A 24,643-nucleotide genomic window follows, 5' to 3' on the forward strand; every position below is an offset into this window, starting at 1 on the left:
AGTAGGATAAAAAGCAAGGTAATCCAGTGTAAGTTAGTGGTACCAACATTTCTGAGGTACTTGGTGTGTATCAGCTCAGACACTTGAGCAAACCAATGATTTGGACACGGCAGAGAATCCTTTGCTCCCATTAGGTCATGAACATCACTGGGGCTTTGGTATGTGCTGTGGGTTTATATAAGGGAGTTTTTACACTGACACCAGTGTTGCAGAGACCTGGGACATCAGCAGCATTGCTGTCCTCTCACCTAGGGGCAGGTTAAAGGTTCTGCCTCAAGCCCTTTCCAACAGGTTTTGAGACTGCCAGAGACAGCTGCACCTGTCCTGCATTTGGGGTTAGGACTTTGTGGGTATCACCACCCTTTTTCCATGGCACAATTACAGATACACCAATTTTTCTGTCCTATGTTCCTACATAAGGTAATTATGTGCTGCTAAATGTTTATATTCTTTTTTACAAAGGACATTTGAAGTAGAAATCCTTATCCACATTAGCAAATTTAAAGCTTTCTTCTTCCTATTAAGCCAAGCCCAGTTAGACAAGAAGTCCTGCAAGGAGGACAAAATGCACAGGTATGCTCAGAAAGGTACTTGGCAATATTTTCGTGTAGGAGACGCAAACCTTCCTGCAAGCCTACAGCAATCTCTCTAATGTATATGTTGCTTAGCATGTGAACAGCTGTAATACATTTTAAATCAAGAGAATAACACTCTCTTTCCCTCAGGGAATCTCAAAGGTTACCATTGCTTCAAATAGTCGCAAAGGAGCTACATACAGCCCAGAGTCTCTTGGTGCAGTGCTGAACATAATGCTGGCTTAAGTGTCAGTGAGATGTATTTTACTGAGAAATGCACCATTTCCTTCGAGCATCATTAAGCCATGAACACAAACAATTAGCAGAACTACAACTGCTAGAATCATGCTGTCATGCCATTTACATTAATACAGCCCAATGCCGTGACACAGTTTCAGGCTGTGCCACTGGAAGACACTCATTAATTTCCCCCTCTGCACATTCACTCTGCTCATGTGCCTTATTATTTGAATGATTTTTTTTTTTTTTTTAAATTTCCGTACCATTCCTACACTGCTTTCTTTGGTAAATGATTTACCTGAGCCTATGCCTTCAGAAAAAGAAAAAAAATAAATAAATTAATATAATTTTGAAACTTGAGTTTTTCATTTCATGAAGACATTTAAAACCAAGTTATACTATTTACTACTTTTAAGATCCTTCCTTTCAGCTGTTTTCTGATTCTTCACAATACTTTGATGCAATTAAATCTCATTACTCTGCCTTTAAAGAAGGGGAAAAAAGACAAAATTAAGTGAGTATCTTAAGGCGCTGTCAATGGGAACAGATACATAAAAATGAAGACAAATGAATATTTTGGAAGCTTTTTTTGAAGGAAAACTTAGGCTTATCTTTTTCACAAGAAAAGTATTTCCTTTGAGTTTTTCTTAAAAGACTGAAATCAAGTGATTTCTTATGAAAACATTATGTGCTTTCAATGTTCAGCTCTTTTTTCTTTTTAATGAGGTGGCACAATTTTCTTCTGTGTCATGAATATGGAGATATTTTCTGCCCAGCCATGTTTAGACTTGTGGTTCAACACTCCAGCTGCAACTTCCCATCCACACAGGCTGAACTAGAAATGCTCCAGTAAAATGCATAAATACAATACCCAAACACCTTTTCTTTAGAATACTGACTGCTGCTGTATTTTCACCTATATCCATGTTTCAAAAACAACCCATAAGCTTGAGAGCTCAGCAAACATGGCATGTGAATGAAAAAGCCTGCTCAACCCAAGAGGAGACTGCCAGGCTCAATGCACACACAAGGGGAATATTTTTGGAAATCACAATGTAGAATCATCATACATAATCTGAAATCAAAGGCAGACATCCTCCTTTCCATATAAACCAGAAAGAAAAATAAATATAGTATTTTAAAAAAATAACAGCCCTATCTGAAGGACTGTGGAGAACTAGGCAATCAAATGCCATTTCTCATTTTGACTCCTTGGGTTTTGAATGCATCCACAATGTGTAAAGCTGCTATAGTCCTATATCAGACCCAAATCAGAAATTCTTAGTGGAGTTCCAGCAGACTATTTCTCACATTGATTTCTACTGAATTTATTAGGATTATTTTCAAGAAAGATAATACACACCTTAAATAAAGATGTAATACAAAACATTAAACTCCATGAAGAATTGCTCATTCTTTTCCATCTTAACTAGTGCACACCCACAAGGAACAAGGAGCAGTAGAAATCCCCAGGATTTGCTTGAACAGTCCAAAGCAACTTAAAGACAGGAGAAGAAACCCAGAAGAAGAACTATCAGACCAGTTTATCTTTGATCCTAAATACAGGGGATTTTTCAAAGTCACTCACATGTCTAAATGCTTATCTTTCCCCCCAACATTTTTCCCCCTTCAATTGTATTCTGCTGTCCATGAATTATAAGAGAAGTACTGCTTCCAGGTCACTTAATTGCTTTTGAAAATCCTTTTTAAAGGCTAGATTTTCAAAGCAGCCTGGTGATCAACACGTCCTAATCTCAATGAAATGAACAGCAACTATACCAAGCTTCCCTGGCATCCTTAAAAAAACCCTGTCAGAAAGACACAAAAGATTTTTTTCTTCAGTGCACTTCAGTGACCCATTACAATCAATTTCCCTCAAGAGTTGATAGCAGTGCAGATCACTATCACATAGGAAAACAAAAGCTGAGTCAACTGCTATTTGCAGTTAGAGATCAGGCTAGGAATGAGGGGGGAAATAAATAAATAATTTTGTTTCTTCTAGTACCACTAACTTAGTAGGGTTCTCAAAAGGGAATATTAATTATTCTGAATGCATATAATTTTTCTAGAAGGAAATTAGGTCATGCTGCGTAACTCAGAGGGCAGACTGAAACATGTTTGCCTCAGGTAAGTGGGCTTTAATATCTCCAACACTTACTTTCCATCACCTGCATTTTTAAGTGAAATGTGTCCATCATAAGTGATGATCCCTGACAATTAATGCAGTTGCAAACAACCAACCCTTACTGCTCTAAGGCTGTTGATATGGGAGGATATATCCCAAGATGCTGCTAAGAATGCATACTTCTTTCTAACTGCAATTTGTCTTTTGTCTCTTTGAAATTATATTCTGAATATTTTTCAATGGTTTAAATTAACTTGAGGAACTAAAATAAATTATAAAGGTCACTTAGTTCATTCACTGACACCCCCCCCGCCCTCCACCCCAAACTATACATACAAGATTGAAAGGAACCACCTTTGTCTCAAAACACGGTTAGAATTCCTAATGATTTCAGATGGAGCTGATTTAGGTCAATGCTGAAATTTGGAAATCTGACCTCAATTACTCATCATCAGATTCAGAACAAATTGTAACAGTGAAGAAAAAACAAGAAAAAAAATTTCTCCTTTTTTTTTTTTTAATCCCATTACACCTGCCAATGAATCTTCCTAATTAATAAGCATTCATTTCTTTGAATACTGTATCTTCATCAAAGCTTTCATCAAAACAGCATGCAGAAGATGTTAACCTTTAAAATCTGCCCTTCACTGCAGCTTAAATTACCCTGTTCATTGTTAACCCAAGGAGCTAAATATCACAAGTGCTTTAATCACTTAAAGTAAAATTGGTAGTTGTGAGAAAACAAGAAAAAAAAAAAATCTTTTCTGATTTTGTATATTCAGGTCCTCTAACATGTAGAATTCAACATATCATGAGAGGTTTTCTTCACCTCAACTTTCTATTGCTGCTGTAGTTGGCCACATATTTTGCTGTACTTAGATAAGTAAAGGCATCAACTGAGACAGCAAATCATCTCTTACTCAATCTGCAGCAAATTTGTGAATACCCATCAGAATTTTTTTAACTCAGGAGATTGTCTTTAGACTTGCACAGTTTACACAGGAAAACAGATGCAATAAACTTTGGACTTCTTCAATGACTTAGTGCAACAAGCGAGCAGCTTGTGAGTGGGATGGAGAATGTAAGTCTGATGAATTAATGAGAAATCTTTTTCTCAGAGTACAGGAGCCAAGTAGGACTCTGCCATTAGACCACTTATTTGTGCCTTGCTTTATATTAAACAAGCCCTTCTAGAAGGAAAGATACAGAAAAATACGTAGGAGTGTGGAAATCCCAGCTTGTTACAGGCAGATGCTATCAGGAAACTGACACACACCAAGGATCAAATCTGTACCCCTGACTGGTGTGCAGTGAAATCCTTCCCATCATGTGATGCCAGGTGTAAGAACCTGGTACAGCAGGAGCAGCTGTCAGATATCCTGTATCCCCCGAGACCAGGCAATGAGGTCCAAAACTTGAACCCTTTGACTGAGTCTAAATGCAATCCTTCCAAGTATCTTTGCCTGAAAATTATTTGCCAAGCAGAATATCTGAATGACCACTTGTTCTGGCTAGAGACATCCCTCCCTGTAACTGAGAATCAACAAATTCTGAAAAGCTATGAAAAAGAAAAGTAATTAAAATACTTCTATTCCTAAGTATTAAAAAATAGTATCTACTGCCTTCTTTTTATAGCTGAGAAAGTATTTCTATTCTTAAATTTAGAAGAAAATAATAAAATCAAGGTTTTATTTGCATATGAAAAACAATTGAAAATACACGAAAAACAATTCTTGCTCTCAACAGTGAACATGCCATAGGCTTCCTGGCTACTACACCTGTGTGAGATCTTTGAAAGACAGTGCAGAGGATGGAACAATGCATTTGGTAATGTGTGCTCACTGCTGCAGGGATGCCACATCTCCCCACCATAGTGTTTTGCAGACAGCAGGAGTGAAACTCTGCTGAAATGTCACTTAAGACATGCATACAAAGTTTTGGAGAGAAAAAAACTCAGAGAAGGTTAAAGGCGTGAGCACAAATGGAAATCATGCACTCACAGCAGTGAATCACTTTTGGCTGCCACCACATCGACGTGTTTGCATTTTTCATCGCAGGCACATGTCTCCCACTGACCCACATGCAGGGTCACTGAGGTCGGTAACATGACACAAACCGTGAGCCGTCAGGTGATCATTGCAATAATGTCATTCTCCAAGAAGATATTATTATTTGGAGGATAATAATTTTAAACAATTCTTATAACAGAAACTGCATTATGCTTCCACTGCTGTCATTAAACAACAAAATATCTAAAAAAGATCAATCACACAAAGCCAGTAGTAAAAGCCAGTGTAAAAACCTTGAAAATGTCTTTTTATTTCTCTATCAGCTGACTTCCTTTTTTCCCCTCTACCTCTGGAAGAATAAAGAATGACAGTAAATTAACTATTTATAGTTATAAAAATAGTGCCTTCCATCTGCTGTAACTTGGAACTGCTGTCCCAACAACTTGCATGCTTGATGAGATATGAACAGCAGAATATAATTAGGTAATGTGAGTGATGTATGGTCACTTTTTGCTAAAATACTCTTTGAAAAAAAGAATACTAATATGCCAACCTGACAGTATGTGCTAGGTATACCCAGAAAATGAGAAGACTTAAAAAAATTTTGGAACATTATCTGGAATACTTTTTCCCTTTGGAGAGCTCTAGAGGACTAATATCTCTGCATTGCCATCCACAAATTAGTACATTACTAAGACATGCAGCAAGCAAGTTTAATAATAGATAATATTTAGACAATGATACTAAGAGTCTGGGGAAAAAGACACAAGATGAGAGTACAGTTGTTCTCATTTTTAGCCTGAAGTATCTGAGCAATAATTAAAACGTTTTAAAGTGTTTATGTGATACCTGATAGAAGCATCTATTTTTTGTGTAACCACGGTTTTTTAAAATCTAAACAACAATTCAATTACCCTTTGTAATAGCCAGTAGAGACACTGCTGTCAAAGAAAGATCTCACTGAAAATAACAACTGGCAAACCAAAGCATTCCATCATTTTCAGAAATATTAAATACACTTTACTCTCAAATGAGCACATCTAAACTTTGTGAAGAAATACACTAAATAAATGAGCTTCTTCCTTTATCTTACCCTGCGTGAGTCCTTCCATTTAGGAAATGCCTAAAGACTTGTCCCTAGGGGCATATTGGGTGAAGTTGCACAGCTAGTGTTTAAATTATAAATGTTCTTCAGAAAAGATTTTTCCAAGAAACTTTGGTCAACAATATTTTTTTTTTCCATGTGGAAGAGGAGAAACAAAATTCTATTTAAATATGCCTTGGGGTCTAACAAATAATTTAGCAGCCAAGGTACTTTTTACTCATAAAAAATTAGAACTTCTCACAAATCTGCAGACATTATGGACAGCTCATCTGCAGCCAGAGGTTTTGTTTCTTTAGGAGAATCAAATCCCTTTGCATCATCACAGAGAAAAATATGACTTTAAATTATACTTTGAGTACTTTATATCATATTTTCTCTTCAGTTATTGTTACCATTTATTTTTCACAGACAATTGGCCCTTTTGAAAGGGACATTCTTCCCCTGAACAATTCAGACTCTAAGGTATTTGTCTCACAAGTTGGTGACTGAGCAAAAGTAGCAGTTCTAATTTAAACGCCAACAGATTTTCATTTTCAGAAGAGTCCAGATGATTACTCCACTGAAACAAATGCATAGGAAGGAAGCCCTCAAGAAGTAAGTTCTAAATGATCTCTTCCAGCATAGGAGTACATTTCTTTTTTTATTTAATCATTGCAGGTAATAACTCCTAATAAACACTCATAGTTAAGGCAAGTTTAAGTACCATGATGATAAACACCTTTGAGTTGTTGAGGACAACAGAACCTTCCACTGGGATTTGTTTCAAATGACTGTGGTTAATCTTATCATTCACCTTTCTAGAAAAACTAAATGTAGGGTAATAATGGATCCCTAAATCCCACTGAATGTAAGGGTACTCAGGTTCCCAAATGTTTCTGGCATGTGAGGAGAAACCTCTGGCTTCTATTGTAAGACAGGCTCTGATTATCTTCACTACACTAAGGAATGAATCACTTTTCACGTTATGGTTATTGAAGAAGTCCTCACTTTTCCAATGTAGACAACACCTCTACAAGGAGGGTTAAAAACCATTGTTTCCCCTGCTGACCCTTCAGCACATAATTACCTTTTTTTTTTTCCACATAAAGAATATGTGAATGAACATGTTGAAAGAACTGTTGACAATTAAAGCTAAGGTAGGGTTTGTTTGTATTTTGTCACAAGGGAAAAGTTAGAAGCACATGCCAATGATCTACCTACCTGCAACCACCCTGAAGTGCACCCAAGCAGACATGAAGCTTCCTAAATGCAGGATTGAGTGGTTCAGTTTCCCACCATATTATATCCTTTATTTATGCACATACATACTGATGTGCTCATGGCCTTTAAAGCCTGCACCCGCAGTGCTCTGCAAGTTCATTGTATTTCTAAACTCTTACCCTCACACTGGTGGACAGTTGTAACGCAACAGTGTTTGCCTGATCGAAGGATTGCAGACTCCTTTTAACAATCCATTTCAATTTAGGAGGGATGGGCTTATTGCATGCACATGAGATTCCATAAAACAATTTGTACAGATATTTTCTTTCTTTCAGTTGTTTAGTTTTGATTGTATGTATCTTAGGAAAGGCCAGGCATGAAATTGGAGCTGTAAAGTAAGTCAGAATTTATTGATACAACTCTGCTCTGGGAGCTCAATAGGTGTGCAGCAAAGCAAGAAGGGTAAGGGGGCTGAATTATTCATTGAACCTTTAAGCATCAACAAATAACACAGTAAAGAATGCCTGTTTTGCAACAGTAGGCGTGAAGTGTACACATAAAAGAAAATGGATGTTACAAAACCTGTCCTTTCAGAATTCAACCATTGAATCTTTTTCACATTAGTGATTTGGAGGGGAAATAGGACTACCAAGTTATTTACAGGAGGTATATAGCATGACTTTTTTTTTTTTTTTTAATTTTACTTAGAATAACATGTTGAATACTGTACCTACTGTATCAGCTTCAAGGGAAAAGAAAAACTGATGAAAATTGATAGAAGGAAAAGCCTTTCTAATCAAGTAATTACAGTGTTGGCATAAACTGGCTGTTATTAGTCTAAACTTAGTATAAGAAATGAAAATGTGTGAACAACACCTAACAAACTATGTATATAACAATAACAGATACTATAACACAAGCAGATTGTTACTTTTAGGTTACAGCTTCCATACCTAATCCACTTCTCTGATAACATTCCTAAATAAATCCTTTCAGTCAAAAATTATCTTCAAGCTAAAAAAATATTTTTTTCTTATTTTTCAGGTATTTAAAATTTAAAAGAATATATATATTTTTTCTATGCTCACATCTGTAGCCAGATCCATTTTATGGGGAGAGCCATTCAATTAACTGATAAATCTGAAACACCCTGTTGATCAAGTCAGGTGGCTGCAAAACTTTGTAACAATGCAAATGGAAAGGGGATATTATACAAAAAAGATGCAATATTGTTTTCAGATTGAATTAACTTTTGACCAAAGGTATTTATGTTGCAGATTTACCATTTGGTAATTTTGACAGATCCAGTAACATTAACATTTCTCACGCTCAACCAGCTTTCAGTGTTCATGCCTCTGATGCTCTGATTTTTATTTTTTTTTAAATTTCATCTGCTGCAGGCCTAATCCTAACAGATCCCTGCTATACCTTCCAAAGGACCACTTGCAATATCATTTGGGGAAAAAAGAAAACAAATTTGTAAAATACATTCTATTATAATTTTGTACCTCAGTGAGTTAAAATCTTGTCCTCCTCCTTTTAATTTTGATTGTCATTTGCTTCATCATAGTTTCCAACTCTCTTGCCTGCTGCTTATGAAACAGAGAACACAGAAGGAAATGGGTAAAATTGTGGGAACCCAGCATCCTACCTCTGACTGCGGCCAAGAACTAATGCCCAGGGCAGGGTTAAAGACTCTGGGCAATCACATATTCATAGTTCCCAAATTTGCTCCACCAGCCGTCAGAAGGGAGCACACAGACTTCTACCTTAGCTTTTCTTTGTGATTCTTCGAGAATGTCATATATGAATGAGTTTGGAACTGCTGCTCTTAACACAAGCAGGACAGCAAGGCATGGGAATTTTCTCCCCTGTGGACCACATCAAAATACCACAAAGACGCTTGAGTACACTGGCCCTGCTTGCTGCTGCCATCAAAATCCAATGCACCTGCAGCAGAAACAAAAGCGTGTCCCAGGCCCAGCGAATGCAGCTCAGTGTTGAGAGTACAGAACTGGCACAGCTGTCCAGACACACATTTCTGTTCACTGCTCCTGCTGTGGCTTTACTAATCCTTCCACAGAGGGTGGGCAACACGTGTTTGTAATCTCTCATAGCTGCGGCAATCACAGCAGAAAGAATAACGGTGACATTTGACACGGCAGTAAGACTATTGCATCACTTCATAGAAAACATTTCCAAACCCATCACCTGTACTCCAGCACGGCACAGCTTCCCTCGTGTGACAAAAATAATTTCATAAGTGAGTTATCACTTGTAAACATTCACGTGTGCCTATGCCAGGCCCACACATCACCATAAAGTAAGAGTTTAGGGTTTGAAGCTCTCAAAGAGTAAAACTAGATCTTGATGAATTCTACTCTTATTTCCTAACAATATAACCTCTATGTAAAAGACATTATCTCTCTTGTCTTGAAGTCAGCACAAAACAAATAGTGTTTTGAGAAAATGGAATAATTAAATTGCACTTGCACTTTTAATTATCTGCAGCAACTATTGCTTATTTTGCTGAACTAAAAAGAATGAGAGCTATGTATGAAATGAAATAAAAATAAAACAAAGCTTTTCATTTACTTCAGTGTTACACCTTTGGCACAAGCTTGGTGAACTCCTTGAACTGGTGAACTGCGAAAACAAACAGCTGAATGATTCTGTAAATGTGAGCAGCACATAGGCATCTTGAGCAAGAGCAGGGTCTTGTTATTGTAGGACTTGTCTAAGTCATGGCAAGGAACGTTATCATCTGAAAAACTTCCACTTCAGTAGCCAAGATGATAGAGGTACAAAAGTGTAAAGCAAAGTCACAAAGCAAATCAAGGGCAAAATATTCACCAACAGTTGATTTACCATTGCATCCACCAGAATGGTGGATGTGCTGCCCTCCTGCTTATGGTCGCCACTCGTAAGCCCAGAGCTGCTTTCAAAAGATCAGCTCTCCCTAGACATTTGCCTGCTGCTCAAAAAGATGGTTCAGGATTATATTGTCGTAAGAGTGTTTATTATAGCAACTAAGAGAACTGGGGCAGAAACTCCCAGGGACCAACTCTGCTTTTGCAGAAGGGTGTGAATGACCTACCACCACAGCACGGCGCTCATGGTCACCATGGGGACCCTGCTTTGCCTCGGGAACACTTCCAGAATAAACTGAGCTGGAACTAAACTGAAGGAAGAGGTCAAAGGTCAAAATCCATCAAGCATAGGTATGCTCTGCTAGGAAGAAGTGGATCCACAATCTGCATCAGATTTGTTTTTGTATCTTTTATCTTTACATCTTTGGAGTCAGCAGTTAGACCCCACAAGGAGAATGCAGCCTCATTACTCTTTGCTCTCTATCACAGGGATTTTACAATTCCACCTAGTCCTGTCTCCAGATGGACATCCTGTACAATATTTATTAACTTCTGGCTAGCAAGTGCATGTTCCCTTTTACCTCCTTCATCCTGTGTTATTGTTATTCTATAATTCTCTACGTGTAACTGGAAATCCATCTATCCAACTTGAAGCCAAGCTTGTCTAAATCACTCCCTACTTCATTGCTTTCTTCAGCATTCCAGCTCAACAGAGGATTTCATCATGTTTCAAGCTCTCTTAAATCTTTAATCACATACCAAACAAAATGTTACTTAATAGATTCCTGTCAGTAACACAATCATTTCACCCCCCTCGTATCAAACTGCATCCACTCACATACTTCCTGGCTGCTACTCTCTGACATGACCCTCAGTCCTCTGCCACATTTTCTGACTTTGAATTGTAGTTATTTAACTGATTATTCAGTTAACTTTCCCCACTGTCAACCCAGGGAGAAGAGAAATGTTGTAACATCTCTCCATAAAGTTTACTGTATGAAATCCTCCAAAACTTCAGGGGGAGGGGAAAAAAAAAAAAAAAAAAGAAAAAAAAAAGAAAAAGAGGAAAAATTGCATGTGGCAAACCATCCACTGCCAGAGATGTCTATCAAAGAGATCACTCTCTAAGCTCCAGATGGCAGGTCTCCTACAGGAAGCAGCTGGTCCTTTGGCAGCACGTCCTCAAGAAGTGCCAATGGCTAAGTCTGTCTGTGGTAATTCAAGGCCACCACAGGAATTTTATGCTGAAATTATTTCAGCTGTACAAGCCAAGCTTTTGCTCTTCAGCAGACCAGAGCAAATAGCCAGACCCATTGCTCTTTCAAATACCCCCCTCCATCTCTCCTCTGTGAGGGGGCACATGGGGGCACAGTGTGCTTTGAACCAATTTTAACATAACCACAAAAGCTGACAAACTTATTAGTCAAGCCACTGCCTGCAACTTTTTCATGCAGCGATGTGCTACTGCCTGTGTAAAACAGCCACCAAACCTGTGGAAATAAGGTGTGTAAGAAAATGAACACTCGGTCATCTCTCACACACAGGGAACCATACCCTGATTTTCTTATTGATGGTTTTATTCAGCCCTTTAGCAGAGGAATTCTTATAATTTAGGTTCAATATTACTTGTTTTAATACCATTTATAAATTTAATATAGTCCATAAATAAAAAAAACCTAACCATAAAAATATTTTGTTTTCAATTTTCTCTTATTTCTGATCAGCATTTTTGGTGCATTAGTTCCACGTTATTTCCTCCTTTCTTGCACTATTCTCTAGACTCTCTAAATTCTCTAGAATCTCCTCGGGACAGGATATAGGTAGCTTGCTTTCCAGCATACTTTTAAAGTCATAAAATGTGTAGCTCCTCTTTCTTTTTTTTTTAAATAGAACCCTCCTCAGCACTTTAAAGATGTAAGATGACCACCTAACTTCTGCAAACAGCAACTCAACCCTGTAGGTGTCCAGCAGACTTGTTCTGCCCTAGTGTGCAATGCACTCACATTTCACAGCATTCATCTTCCTAAACCCGCTGCACCAGTCCACAGAGAATGCTATTCCCTAAAAATTAGAACACCTTCTATCTTACCTGAGCACAGGAATAGCTTAGGAACCAGACAATGACACACAATGTCAAGATTTCCAGTCGGGCTGCAAAGCCCTGCTCGCTCCACACATCAGTGATACCAGCTGTAGCCCAATTAAACTCAACAGTGCACAGGTGTTCCCAGAAATGAGTAACAAAAGCAAACTCCCCTTTAGGGTTCTGAAAAAAAAAATTAGAGTTCTTTAGCTTCTTTAGGTGTCTAAACACCAAATGGATTGGAAATCAGAGAGAGAAAATGACATACAGAGGAATAACAATAATACAAATTACAATTTAATGTAATTCAATATACACTTAGACTAGAAAATACACGTGTTGATAGTTTACCTATACAAAGTGAGACTCATGAAACATTTTTGGCCCACTTTTGTTTTAGCTCCGTGTTAAAGGAATTAATCTGATGTGGGAAAATAGGATGTATCATCCAAAGGACAAAATGCAGTATTTCTAAGTAATATTCTGAGGCTTCTTTTATCAACATTTAAAAGCTACCTGCAGCAGACATTTTGGTGTAAAGGTAACTCAACTGCATATCTACAATTCTGGGCAACATTTCAGCGTGTCTGTGAACAGAATGGAATCAATTCACATAAAAGAGGAAATAGAAAATGTGATCATCTCATTTTAAAAATGTAAAAAAGTTTCTAACTGCAGCATTGCAAAGGGCTGACTGAAAGACAAAATGAAGGAAAACAATTCTATGGAAATGCATTATTGGAAAAAAAAAAGCAGCTATATTAAATTCATGTTGGAATAACCTTTTTAAGAAATACACTTCATTTTCACGGTAAGAAATTAATCAAGCTGAAGATTTGGAGTTTCATTCACCAGTAAAACATTATTACATTATACCAATAAACTTACTCCAATAAAATGAGCAAATGTTTATTAATTAAACTACTGTAGAGCCAAGATACTAGAGTTGTCAGCATATAGGATTCATAGATTCACATTCTCTTAATAAAAATAAGAGCACTTACACCAAGTAATTGATCTTATTTTCTTAATAGAAGTTATAAAAGAAGCTGTGGGGCTGTACAGAGAGCACAAACAACAAAAAAATTAATAATACGATGAACAACAGCCTTTTCAATTTAAGGCAATGTGTACCTCTATTGATAGAGCCAGCCAATATAGAATATAACTAGCAGATGGTCAACTGTGTTATAAATTTTTCTAATATAGTAACTGGCAACACAGTAGATTTTCAGTTCATAAAAAGATATTAATTAGTAATACTCTTAATACTCAGGAAACAGGGTTTTTTTTTGGTAATTTTATAAAGTAACAATGGTTGTACAAAATGAATGGGTCAATAAACAAGAAGTGGGTGTTCTGAAACTCAAGAGAGTGAAAATCATAAAGAAAAATAATGCAGCTTCATTTGGTAGACACTGAAACAACATTAACTCCTCAAACAGTAATTTCAACTGCAGCATGATAATGTGGAATATTTCTGGTCTCGCTTCGGGTAGAAAAAAAGATTACATTTTTTATAGTTTTGCTTACCTGACATGTTACCAGTTCAGAAAGATAAAGAGTGCACAAAGACATCGGTCATTTCTAATGAAAACACAGAAGTGCGGAAAGGGAGCTAGCCCAAAAAGAGATTTTGCGAGCCCTCAGTAGTTTGGAAAAGCAGTGATTCTCGCTAATAGATCTCATGTATTCAGCCAAACTCTGATGTTTTAATTTGGAATTTAAGAACTAAATAAGGCAGGAGAAACAATATATTGTGAACTAAAGATGGCAAATGAATGGCTGAGTCTCTGGGACCAGAAACCAGAATTTGATACTTTTTACGTCACTGTGTCTGACTGTTTACTGACTCACGCACATTGCATGAAAACAAAGGACTTCCAAAGAGACAAAAAGAGACAAAGTTCCACAGACCTCTTGAAAAATCTATTCATATAAATTCTTTTAATTGCTCTGGAGAAAAAGGCTCACAGACAGGATGGGATCTTTCTTGCTAAGCTCAGGTCACACTCCTCTTTTGTAAACAGCTGATGCAAATTCCAATATTAGAAAGAAAGTTTTTAAAGCAATAGCAGTTTATATATATAATTTTTTTACTTGCATGCAAAAATAATGATGCCTCTCTCATTCTTAATGGATTGCAGATGATGCTTGATGATAATTGCACTTGTGAAATACTTCCTTTTTTTTTGGCTTATGGTTGCACAAAGATAGAAACCTGAGTGTGAAAATCTTCAAAGTTTGTCAGCAGGTTTCCTGAGACTGAGTCCATTAAATCAGTTACAGACCGTGAAGGTCAGTGTGGAAACTGGTCTTTCAAAAAGCTTTTCACACACTTGGCCCAGTTCCCTGCCAAGTGCCAAACAGGAACCTTACAAACCCTGGAAAACCAGTGCTATAGACATGTCAAAACTTCGGCCTAGGTCCAGTTTGAAAAAGAGACTTTTATTTTTTTGAGAGTAACATTTCTGCTTTGCCAGACTACTGAGCTTTGACAAAGACTCAAATCGTCAAAGGCATCCTGTAGCCAGGAAGGTGAAAGCCAAGATGTCACAATTGTCATAAGCAGTAATAGTTCCCTTGTTCATGGCTTGGAAACACTGGTACACTACCAATGGGACACAGTGGTTTACATGTGCTTTCAGAAGCCACTTAAGAGTTAACACGGGTGGAACAGCTCTCTTCTAAAAGTATTTTCCAAACCAGTTGTAGGCAAATAAACATTAAGAAGCTACAGATACCCTAAGTATGTAACACTTGTTAGGCTGTTAGGTAAGTATTATACTTCTGAGAGACAACCTATTTAAAAGGGGTATTATACGTAGCAGCATAAAGACATAAAGACAAATTTGTTTGTGATCACTGGGTTGGTGTTTTTTATCACAATCCCTGAGCAAAGCGTTGAGGGGAGATGTGATATATGGCCTAAAGTTAATTCGTGTTAAAAGATACAAAATGTAATACCATCCCTATACGTATAAGTTCTGTTTTAATCCAATATGCTATGAATTAACTCAGAAGAAAGCAGCTCAGTAAAAGTACAGGAATTTCTCTTGCCTGAAAAGACAAGGGGGGGGACAAGAGACAAAACATGATTAGAATTACCAGGAGAGAGACACAAACATGCCTCAGCTGAGAATCATTAAAAAGGAATGTAACATCTGTTCTAAAGTTAATTCATGTTAATAAAATATAAAATACAATACCGACTGTATAAGTTCTGTATAAACTAGCATGTTAGAAGTTAAGTTTTGTTTAAAATAGCATTTTGTGAGTTAACTCGGGAGGAAGGGGACTTAATAAAATACAAGAATTCCTCTAGCCTGAAAAGGCATGGGAGGGACACGAGGAGAGCTTGATTGGAATTACCAGAAAGGAGGACAGAAGACTGTCACTGCCAGGAATCGTTTAAAAGAAACAAAAGGCAACGGAAAACAGAGATGATAGCCTGGAGGACCCGAGGATTGTATCAGATCCGTATCTGGATGGTCTCCGGCTGGAATTAACATCTCCACACCACACCTGGAACCGACCATTAACAGCATTGTCCTTCTCCGCTGATCCATTCAGACTCTTAGAACTGAAACCTGCATGTTTAATGAAGATGCCTCGGAGGGAGGACCGTCGACATCCCGAGCCTCTCTCCGCGATCCAGTGTATAAAAACAGACTGCTGCAAACCACAAATGTGAACTTGGGGGATAACAGACTGGCAGAGTATGTTATCGTTGTTCACCCAGCGGCGACCCCGGGCTGACTGGCAGAGTATGTTATCGTTGTTCACCCAGCGGTGACCCCGGGCTCGACGCTGTCCTTTTAATTGTGGCTGTCTGAGACTGTCATTTTGTCTCTCAATAAAATTCCAAATTTTGATTTATCGAATTTGGTCCTTCTCATTTATAACAGGAGATAAAAAAAATGTGGCTCAAAACAGTTGAGCCATGACCCTCCCAGAAATGAGACTAAAGTGATTACATCACTCTTACTAAGCTACAAAAATTTATCAATAATAAAAGAAACAGAAGCAGTTCCACCATTAAATGTAAATCTCAGGGAACAAGGGAGCCTTAACAGACACTTAGTTCCTTCTAGAGGAAGCATGACAATTTGGTCCTTAATTTCAGCAATAACCCACTATTTTATCCTAGTTTAATTCCACTGGTCTGGAGGGCTTTTCTATAAAGCTTGGAGATGAAACAGAAATAAAATAAAAATATAAAAAATCCTTTTGATTGCAAGTACAACCAAGGGAGAACTTAATTTCAAAAAGCCTTAAAAGGCATTAAAATGTTATCTTTGTTCCCTCCCCTCATTATACAACAGTAGATAATCCTCTGAGTTACAAGTCACGTTTTATATATAGTCTTAAATTACATTGCTAAAATATTGATACAGCCAGACCTGGTTAATTCAAGCCAGTTTTCTTCTCATTAAGATTTAACAGAGGCTGAAGCATTTATGGTATAATGTCATGCAGACTTAGGGACAAGGGGAATACAGCAAGTGTGAATTAGGTGGGAATTCAACAGCAACAGATGTACATTAGAAATAAAGAGAACATTTGACGTGGAGAAAACAAGGTTCTTTTGGGCTAATGCTATGGGGTGAAGACAAGGCCAGCCACCCTGCTCAGAGAGGTTGCATGTGAGCAAGACTTTGGTGGCCCCTTCTCATCTGCCACCATCTCTGCCCAGTGGGTGCCACAGGTGCGCATCAAACACCTCCCTGAATGTCACACAAGCCTTGCTACCTCTCAGGTGATCCCGTTTCAACTCCAGCCTCCCATCACTGCTGCGTGGGGGGCCGTGGGCTGCACAAAAACATAAGGTGGTAAATCTAAATGGACTTTTAAATCTATTGGGAAATAAAGGAGTTGTTCAAGTAACTGCATTAAAAAACACTTGACAAAGTCATCACTTCGCAGAATGGCAGTACATGCACTGTAGCTTTAGATCAATATAAGATACAACTTCATTTAATCCAGAAGCAACACCAGCATATAGTAATTGTGACAACAATAACAAATGTATACCCGAGACGTGTTGCAAAGATGTGACAAAGATGTTCCAGGTGATTTTAAGTTGCCTGCTCTATCACAGACTGCAGACCAGTCAACAGCAGCAAAATATCTTTAGAGCAAGAACTTTAATGAGGCAAAAATAAGCAAAAACTTTCACGAGCTCAGATCCAGTCCCAAGATACTCAGTTGAAGCATAATTGCTGTTATTTCCTATCAGAAGATTGCCTAACCTGGAGACTAAGTGGCATGATCAAAACTTAGGCAAAAAAATACCAAGGTTTTCATTCTTATAGAATACAAGTACCCAATGATGAATAAAGTTGCTCATGAAAAAAATTGCTACAAAATACAAAAAAAGTTTCAAAAAGACACCTTCTTCAGGGTTCCAGCAACAGGAATAAATGTGCAGTAAATCAAAACACAATGTTTTAAAATTAGAAAATCTGTTATCACACCCATATTTGCCTGTTATGGCCACTTACAGATGGATGGTATAGAGCATATTTAAAATTTAGGAGTTTCAGGAGCTTAAGTGAAATGACAGAGCTCCAGAAAGACAGAGGCTTTCTTTCAGCAGAACAGAAGCCCACTCTCTGTATGCAGTAATGAAACCAGAATTTCCCTGATTGAACATTTATCCTTCAACTATCCCATTGCCTTTCTGCCAGCAGAAAAGATGAACACATCCTCCCATAACATCAGACTACGCCCTCCATCTCACCAATAATTAAAGAGCAGATAAATGATTCCTTTTTTTTTTACTGCACATCAGAACCAGAGTTCTTAAAAATGTAAAAATCAAAGAATATAACTCATACTGAGCATACTAATTCACATTGCATTTAAAGGCACTTCCAGGCCTTACAAGAGAACTGAAACACAACTCTCCAAGCTGTTTCACAAAAGGAGCTTGATATCTTATGTCCTGCATTTTTAAATGTGACAGCTCTGCACAGCTCTACAGAGGTTAAGTGAAGTAGAGACTAAAATTCTGCAAGCCCTTCTTGAGCAAAAAGCTATGCTGCAGCTACAGCTTTACTGTGATGAGGTAAGGAGAATTTTTTGGTGACACAGGACTTTTCACTTGTGCTCTTACTTCTGACAAATGCAGAGTGTATAAATAGTAAATAAATCACAGTCTCTATTATTTATCGTGCGGCAACCTGGAACTTCCTTCTGACGTCTACAGAAAAGTAACTGAAATATTCACAAGTGTCCTAGTTTCCAATATTCACAACAATTGTAGTGAAAAACTACAACTGCAGCCAAGCTCTGCTGGTTTCACATAGAAGTCTCAGCTGGTTTCCTCAGAGAGGAGCAAGGCAGGAACAGAACCAGGGTGTTCTCCACAAAGGCACCACTGCCCAGCTGTTTTCCAGTTCCTCTGGTTTCACCAGGTAGCATGACACTGTCATTGTGCTAAGCAAAAAGCAGGAGGCACTGTCAATTTTGTCCTACTTCTGCATAGAGCAAAAAACCAACTAACCCTCCCAGCTTGTGTGTGAGAGATGAGAGAGAGAAGAGAATTCTGCTAAACGGGAAAGAGACCCTGACAGTGAAATATGAAGTAAATATAGAAGCTTGAAGACAATAAAGTTAAGGCTACAAATGTACCTACCAGGACAATGTTGAATGGTCCAGTAAATGGCTACAAGATACACTAGCGAAATTAGTATGAAAAAAATGATGTTATCACTGTCAAAATAGATTGCTACTTTGATGTAATTAAGTGAAAAATTCAGAGAACATATTCTTCAGATTTTTCGGAAAGACTCATTAAAAAGTTGTGAACAACATGTCAAATTTAATGACAAATCACATTAAAATATTGAAAATACATTAGTGGGTTGCAAGAAAAGAAACTATCACTGGGTTAATACTGAGAACTGCACGTTTCTTTCACAGCTTCTTTGACTAGTGGTTCAGACTACTATTTCTTAGGTGGGAGGACAGGTCCTACATCCAGTTATTATTATTAGTACTATTACCACTGCTGTTATTATTAAATCAAACTTCACTTTCACAGATTATCAAACGGTAGCAAAAGAGGCAGCACCTCATATCTGAATAAAATCAATGTCTTTATGCTGGCTTTACGGAATTTAAGGCCAGGCTATGCCTGAACCTACATAAGTCCTTCCAGCCAAAACTGACCCGTCAAGATTATTTGAGCCAAAGAGTGAGTTTATACTGGACTGGCACTCCATTTGCTATGACTGTGACATTTCTGATTTGTATACTAAGAGGTCCGCACACACTGTTACAGTTTTTCTATCGAGAAGTTTGCAGTTCGGGTTCTGCTTGGGCAGGAACATTTAGGTCCAGGCATCATTCACTTTACAAAAGAAAATTTTTCTTCACTGGTCACTGCTGCCCAAAACAACCAATTTGCTAAACTGTCTTCCATAGACAAGGAACTGCAAATGAGGAATGATTCATCATTCAGTTCCCCCCAAAGGATTTAGTGTGATGAGACATGTAGAGGCACTAATAGACTGTGAAAGAAGTGTGGGCTGAACTAATTGAGTACTATTGATCCACCAGTGCCAGCGAGATTATCGTGAGCGCCTACACGTCCTCACAATATGGAAGATTTGAGAAGAAGTTAGTGAATTGGGAAAAAATTCATCCCTCCAACTAACTCTCAACAGTGCATTTAGCAACCCTGTTACAGTAGTACTTAACACACACACACTACACAGCCTGATTTATCTTCGGAGCTTCACAAATATTAGCTAATTAATCTTTCACCATTGTAGTTTCACTCCAAAGCACATCTTAATTTTTCTTTATAATTGAAACTGAGGATTTAAACTGGCACAGAACTGTGCACTATTTCTAAGGAAAATGCTCAATGACCTCACCCTACTTAATTTGTCACAGCTAAAAACCTAAAAAAAAAAGGATAGAGAAAAATATGCATATTTATAGAATGAACTACAATAATTTCTCTGAGCACTATTTAAAATAAAATGCATGTTGACAGTCATAGCAGTCAGTAATCCTGTTTTACTGGAAGTTTAATGAGGGATTTGTAGTTGAAGTTGGTACTTTTGCATTGTAGCCAGCTGAAGTGCTAAAATGTCAAGCACTGACTGATTACCGTTTAATTACAGACCCATACACAACTTTATGTGGCTACAGAATTATTCCCCTAGTTCTTGACAGTGTTACCATCAAGACTAATTTTGAATAAGTGCTTAACTTGTACACAGTATTTGACCTAAAGTTTTCTTGTTGGACATTTTGGCATTAACACTGTTTAAAATCTGGATGAAACTTTCCCAGGTATCTTTGCAACAACAAACTTTATCTCTTGCTTCTGGAAATCATTTAAGTTATTTTCACTCCTAGACCTTACTTGCTATTGAAGCTGAAAATTGCATCAAGAGATATGGCAGTTTTGTGAACACATAAACGTTAGCTCAAGACAAGAAAAAAACAATTCAGCACAACTCAGTAGTGAAGGGGTAGAAAATTTAGTGTTTGTGCTCAGTGTGTCACTTCTTACTCAGAGCACTCAGAAACACAGCATAGAATAAATACTTATTTACAAAATTATTTATTCCTGTGAGGGTGAGAAACCCTTCTGAGCTCTTTTGCAATCATACATGACCTCCATCCCTTTTAAAATAGAGCAAATGGGCAAAGCGAAGTTTGAACTGTGCACAATTATGACTCTTCCCTCCATTTAAAAGAGGAAAGAATCAAGTAGAAAAGAGCCAAAAGTGAGAGCAGGGCATGAGGAATATGTCCTTAACTAAAGACAAGGAAAAAGGTAGATGGTTGTTTCCAGTAGATTGATTTTGGAATGATGTTATGAAATCTCTGCCTTCAGCTTTAGATTATCTGACTTCATGAAATATCTAAACAACAACACGGACAAGCATAAGTTAATTTGGATCAGATTTCATAGAGGATTAGTGTGCCATCAAGCTCTGTGAATCCAAACTGCCCCCAAGAACACAAAACCCAGATTTTAATAATAAAATATTTTATTACTCACACGTTTTAATAAAATTTTTAGTTAGCAATGCAATTGATATGACTCCTACTAGTATCTTAGCATTTTTCCTAAATTGCATCATTAATTTTAGTTTAAAATGACATGCTGTAGTGCATTGGTCATTAAGGACACTTCTTCACCTGTTTTACACTGATTCTGTTTATTACCACATCTGCTATTTATTTCTTAATGTCTTATTAAACAGCCTATCTCATTACCTAACTATATCACACACACTTTACACCGCCACACTGTGAGGTCAATTAAAGTTTTTGTTAAAATAACACAAGAATAGAGTATATGACTTCCTTGGTGTGTACTTTAAAAGCCAGCCTCAGGTTTGTTTGATTATTTTGTGGTTTATGCAAATAAGCCATTAAGCTCCCAATGAAGATTTCACATTTCCCAACCCATTTTCAACTCATTTTTTGAATCTGAAAGTGTGAACCTAATTTGAGACAGCTTCAGCACTACTGCTGAGTATTTCCTTCACAGCAAAAGTAACTTTTAACCATTTTTCTAATAAATACCCTATTGTGGTTACCGCATATTTGTTTTTTGTTTCTATCTCAGCATATTTTGCTTCACATAAAAATAATATTTTCACTGCTCTTTTAAGAGCTCAGTAGATTTTCTTAAGAACTCAGTTGACTAATACAGCCTAAAAAATGTTGATTATTTGAAACAGCCACTTCCATTGCATTCTCTAGTGCTGACTGTCATGTAAATCTACAGCTTTTACCACCAAATGGCAGTTTCGGGAATCTTTATACCATTATGCTTGTCCCTCTTTTCTGCTTTTCCCCAAACCCCACATTACAGCTCTGGTAAGAGGAAACAAACCCACAACTGGACTCGACTACCAAGCCCAGCAAGACAGATTTACATGGGGTGGTAGCACTGGCACCTACAGCGCTCATTCTGATTTCCATCTTATTTAGCATGTTTTAATCTTGGCACCTTGGCTGAAGTCTCATTTAGACCTAAATCACCTACCTCCATGGTCCTTTACACAACCTTATTCTAAGTTGGTATAAACACACTAAAGGAATGCTTTCTTCTCCCCCCTCACAAGATGTGAAATCACATTGGTTTTGTGACTGACAGTGTAGCTGCTTAAACAAATTTCCCATTTCTCTGTCCCTTTTCTGCTCATTTCTACCCTCAGGAGCGTTAAAATCTCCCTCTACCTGAGATGTGCTGTTATAATTTATGGCTGCTCAGTAAACTAAATCCCTAATTTGCTATTGGTTAAAAATAAATTTGAAATTTATTTAAAAGTTAACCCATTAAAACTGTGCTGTTTCTGTAAAATGAAAAACAGATACGAAAAATTATCCAGAAAGCATTGCTTTGGCATGTTTGACAGTGTGATAGCATTTTTTTTAGGAGAAAAATGAATGAGCTTCTGGCTGCTACTTTCTACTATGGCCAACGATAAAGAGCGACTAATATTTAGCTTAACTTACATCTTCTCTTGAAAGGTTTCATACAGGTAATAACTCATATATAAAATTGCCCATATTGGTCAGAGAATGCAGAGGAGTATTACTGCCAACAAACAGATATTCAACTGTAGGCTTTTCCAAGCAAACCTGTACAGCTATTTAAATGCCATACTTCTCCTTTGCCTAGGAGTAGAAACGTGAATTTATTGGTTTTGTTCATTCTACACTGGAAATATATAAAAACAACCTGAAAGCATACCATTATCATAGATGATACTATTATCACAAGTTGAGATTACATTCTGAGTTTCACTCTGTTATGTGAATGCTTTAATTTACCCTGACTATAATTTCTGTGATTTCAACATTTGGAATAAAATATGTATTTGTGAGACTGAGCGCTTTCTTCTTCTCCTCTACTGCCTCATCTACTTCACAACTTCTGCAATTTTTTCTTCCTGCTTATCGAGATTTTCCTGACAGTGCCTAATAAATCATTGTCCCTTAAACATGCTATAAAGTTTCCATAAAGCTGGAGCTTCCTAAATTAGTATATAAATACACACATTATCTTTACGCGGCTGACTCAGGACCGCAACATTTGCACCTATTAATGGATACCCCAGGGCATGGCATCCTCCCTGGCAAGGAGGCCCATCAGCTCTCAGAGAGAAAGGCAGAAGCCTCTCGCTCTCATTGCAAAACAGGAGCAGAAGAGGAAGGCAGGCACTTAGGGGGTGATTCTTTAAGCAGTATTGTTTTCATCCCCTCCTCAGCTGCACGGCCGAAGTAATTTACCACTCAGCTCCTTCTAAGAGTCCCCACGTAGTGGCAGAGGATCGGGGAGCTCGGAGTACTCACTGCTCATCCTAATGATGCTGTGTCACTGTAAAAGGGGAGATTTATGGGCTCAGAAAGAATACAAGCAGTACAGAACACAACAGGATCTTTGAGATGAGGGCACTCAGTATGCATTACTCCTAAACTGATATCAAAAAGAACAGCAACTGACTAAAACAAGAAATCACATTTAGGGTGAGGCTGCCACCAGAGCTACATGCAAACACAGAGAGACAAACTGGAAGAGGAAAGGGAGCAAAAGTTCAATAGCAGGTTGAAATCCTGATTCTATCTAAAATACTCACTGATTTAATGATAACTTTCCTTTTTCTCCTCATGCTTTCAATTTCCTTGCATCCTACACAGATCAGCTTGATTACAAAAACTTCTCCATCATGGTAGCTTGTCTTATTCCTTAGTTAGCCTCTGTATTTTTCCCCAGTTATGGTTGACTGCATGATACTGTTAAATCTCTCATCCATTTCTCACCAACTTGCTATTTATTTGAAACAAGTGCTATACCTCTGAGCAGAGAAATGTCTCCAGTACATTATTTTTATATGGGGTGTTTGTGTGAAAGTGATGAAAATGAGAAGGCTTAGTTGGGCAAAATAGCAGAAGCATATGTTCTCCTGGGTGAAGCATCTGAAACAAAAAAACAAATAAATTATGCTTAAGAAATGAAACAAAAGAAAGAAGAGTGAATTGCTAATTTGGAAAGCCCTACATACAGGCAGTTTCAAAGGCTCCTCAGCACTATGAGAAAACTCTGAGTGATGAAAATGGGAGAAGGCAGTACATTTTCCTAGAAAAATCAATCCTGCCTAAACTCCCTCGTGCCCTTCTTCAGGTAAGGTCTGAAATTACAAGCCACAAACACCTGTGGCAGTATTTTATCATAAAATGTAAATTATTACTGAAAGTCAGAATGTCCTGCTGAGAAGCAGGAGGCCTGGGGCCTTGGACACAGATATCCTTGCCCATACTTTAAGGCTTCCTGCGGTGCCATGCATGCAGATCCATTCTCCTCCAGTGAACAAAAATCTCAGCGGCTAATTAGCAGTGTGCATAAATTACTTCTGTGGGAGAGCCACATTTTGGAAGTAGTAATTGGCACGCT

General features: G+C 37.7%; 1 protein-coding gene across 12 annotated transcripts in view; it reads right to left on the reverse strand.

Moving 5' to 3' along the window:
* Positions 1 to 24,643, reverse strand: part of CCSER1 (coiled-coil serine rich protein 1) — a 626,082-nt gene that overhangs the window by 57,962 nt on the left and 543,477 nt on the right. Inside the window, exons 12-13 of one of the 12 annotated variants that reach the window (XM_058420712.1) lie at positions 24,046 to 24,168; positions 22,988 to 23,569 (exon numbers count right to left, since the gene is read on the reverse strand). The exons of the other annotated variants lie outside the window; for them this stretch is intronic. Of the exons in view, the coding sequence (XP_058276695.1) occupies positions 23,567 to 23,569; positions 24,046 to 24,168 (126 nt within the window). The 3' untranslated portion in view covers positions 22,988 to 23,566. Of the gene's footprint in view, positions 1 to 22,987; positions 23,570 to 24,045; positions 24,169 to 24,643 lie in introns of those variants that run through there. 12 annotated transcript variants of the gene reach the window in all.

The sequence above is a fragment of the Hirundo rustica genome, chromosome 5 (genome assembly GCF_015227805.2).
Source record: "Hirundo rustica isolate bHirRus1 chromosome 5, bHirRus1.pri.v3, whole genome shotgun sequence".
Classification (NCBI taxonomy): Eukaryota; Metazoa; Chordata; class Aves; order Passeriformes; family Hirundinidae; genus Hirundo; species Hirundo rustica.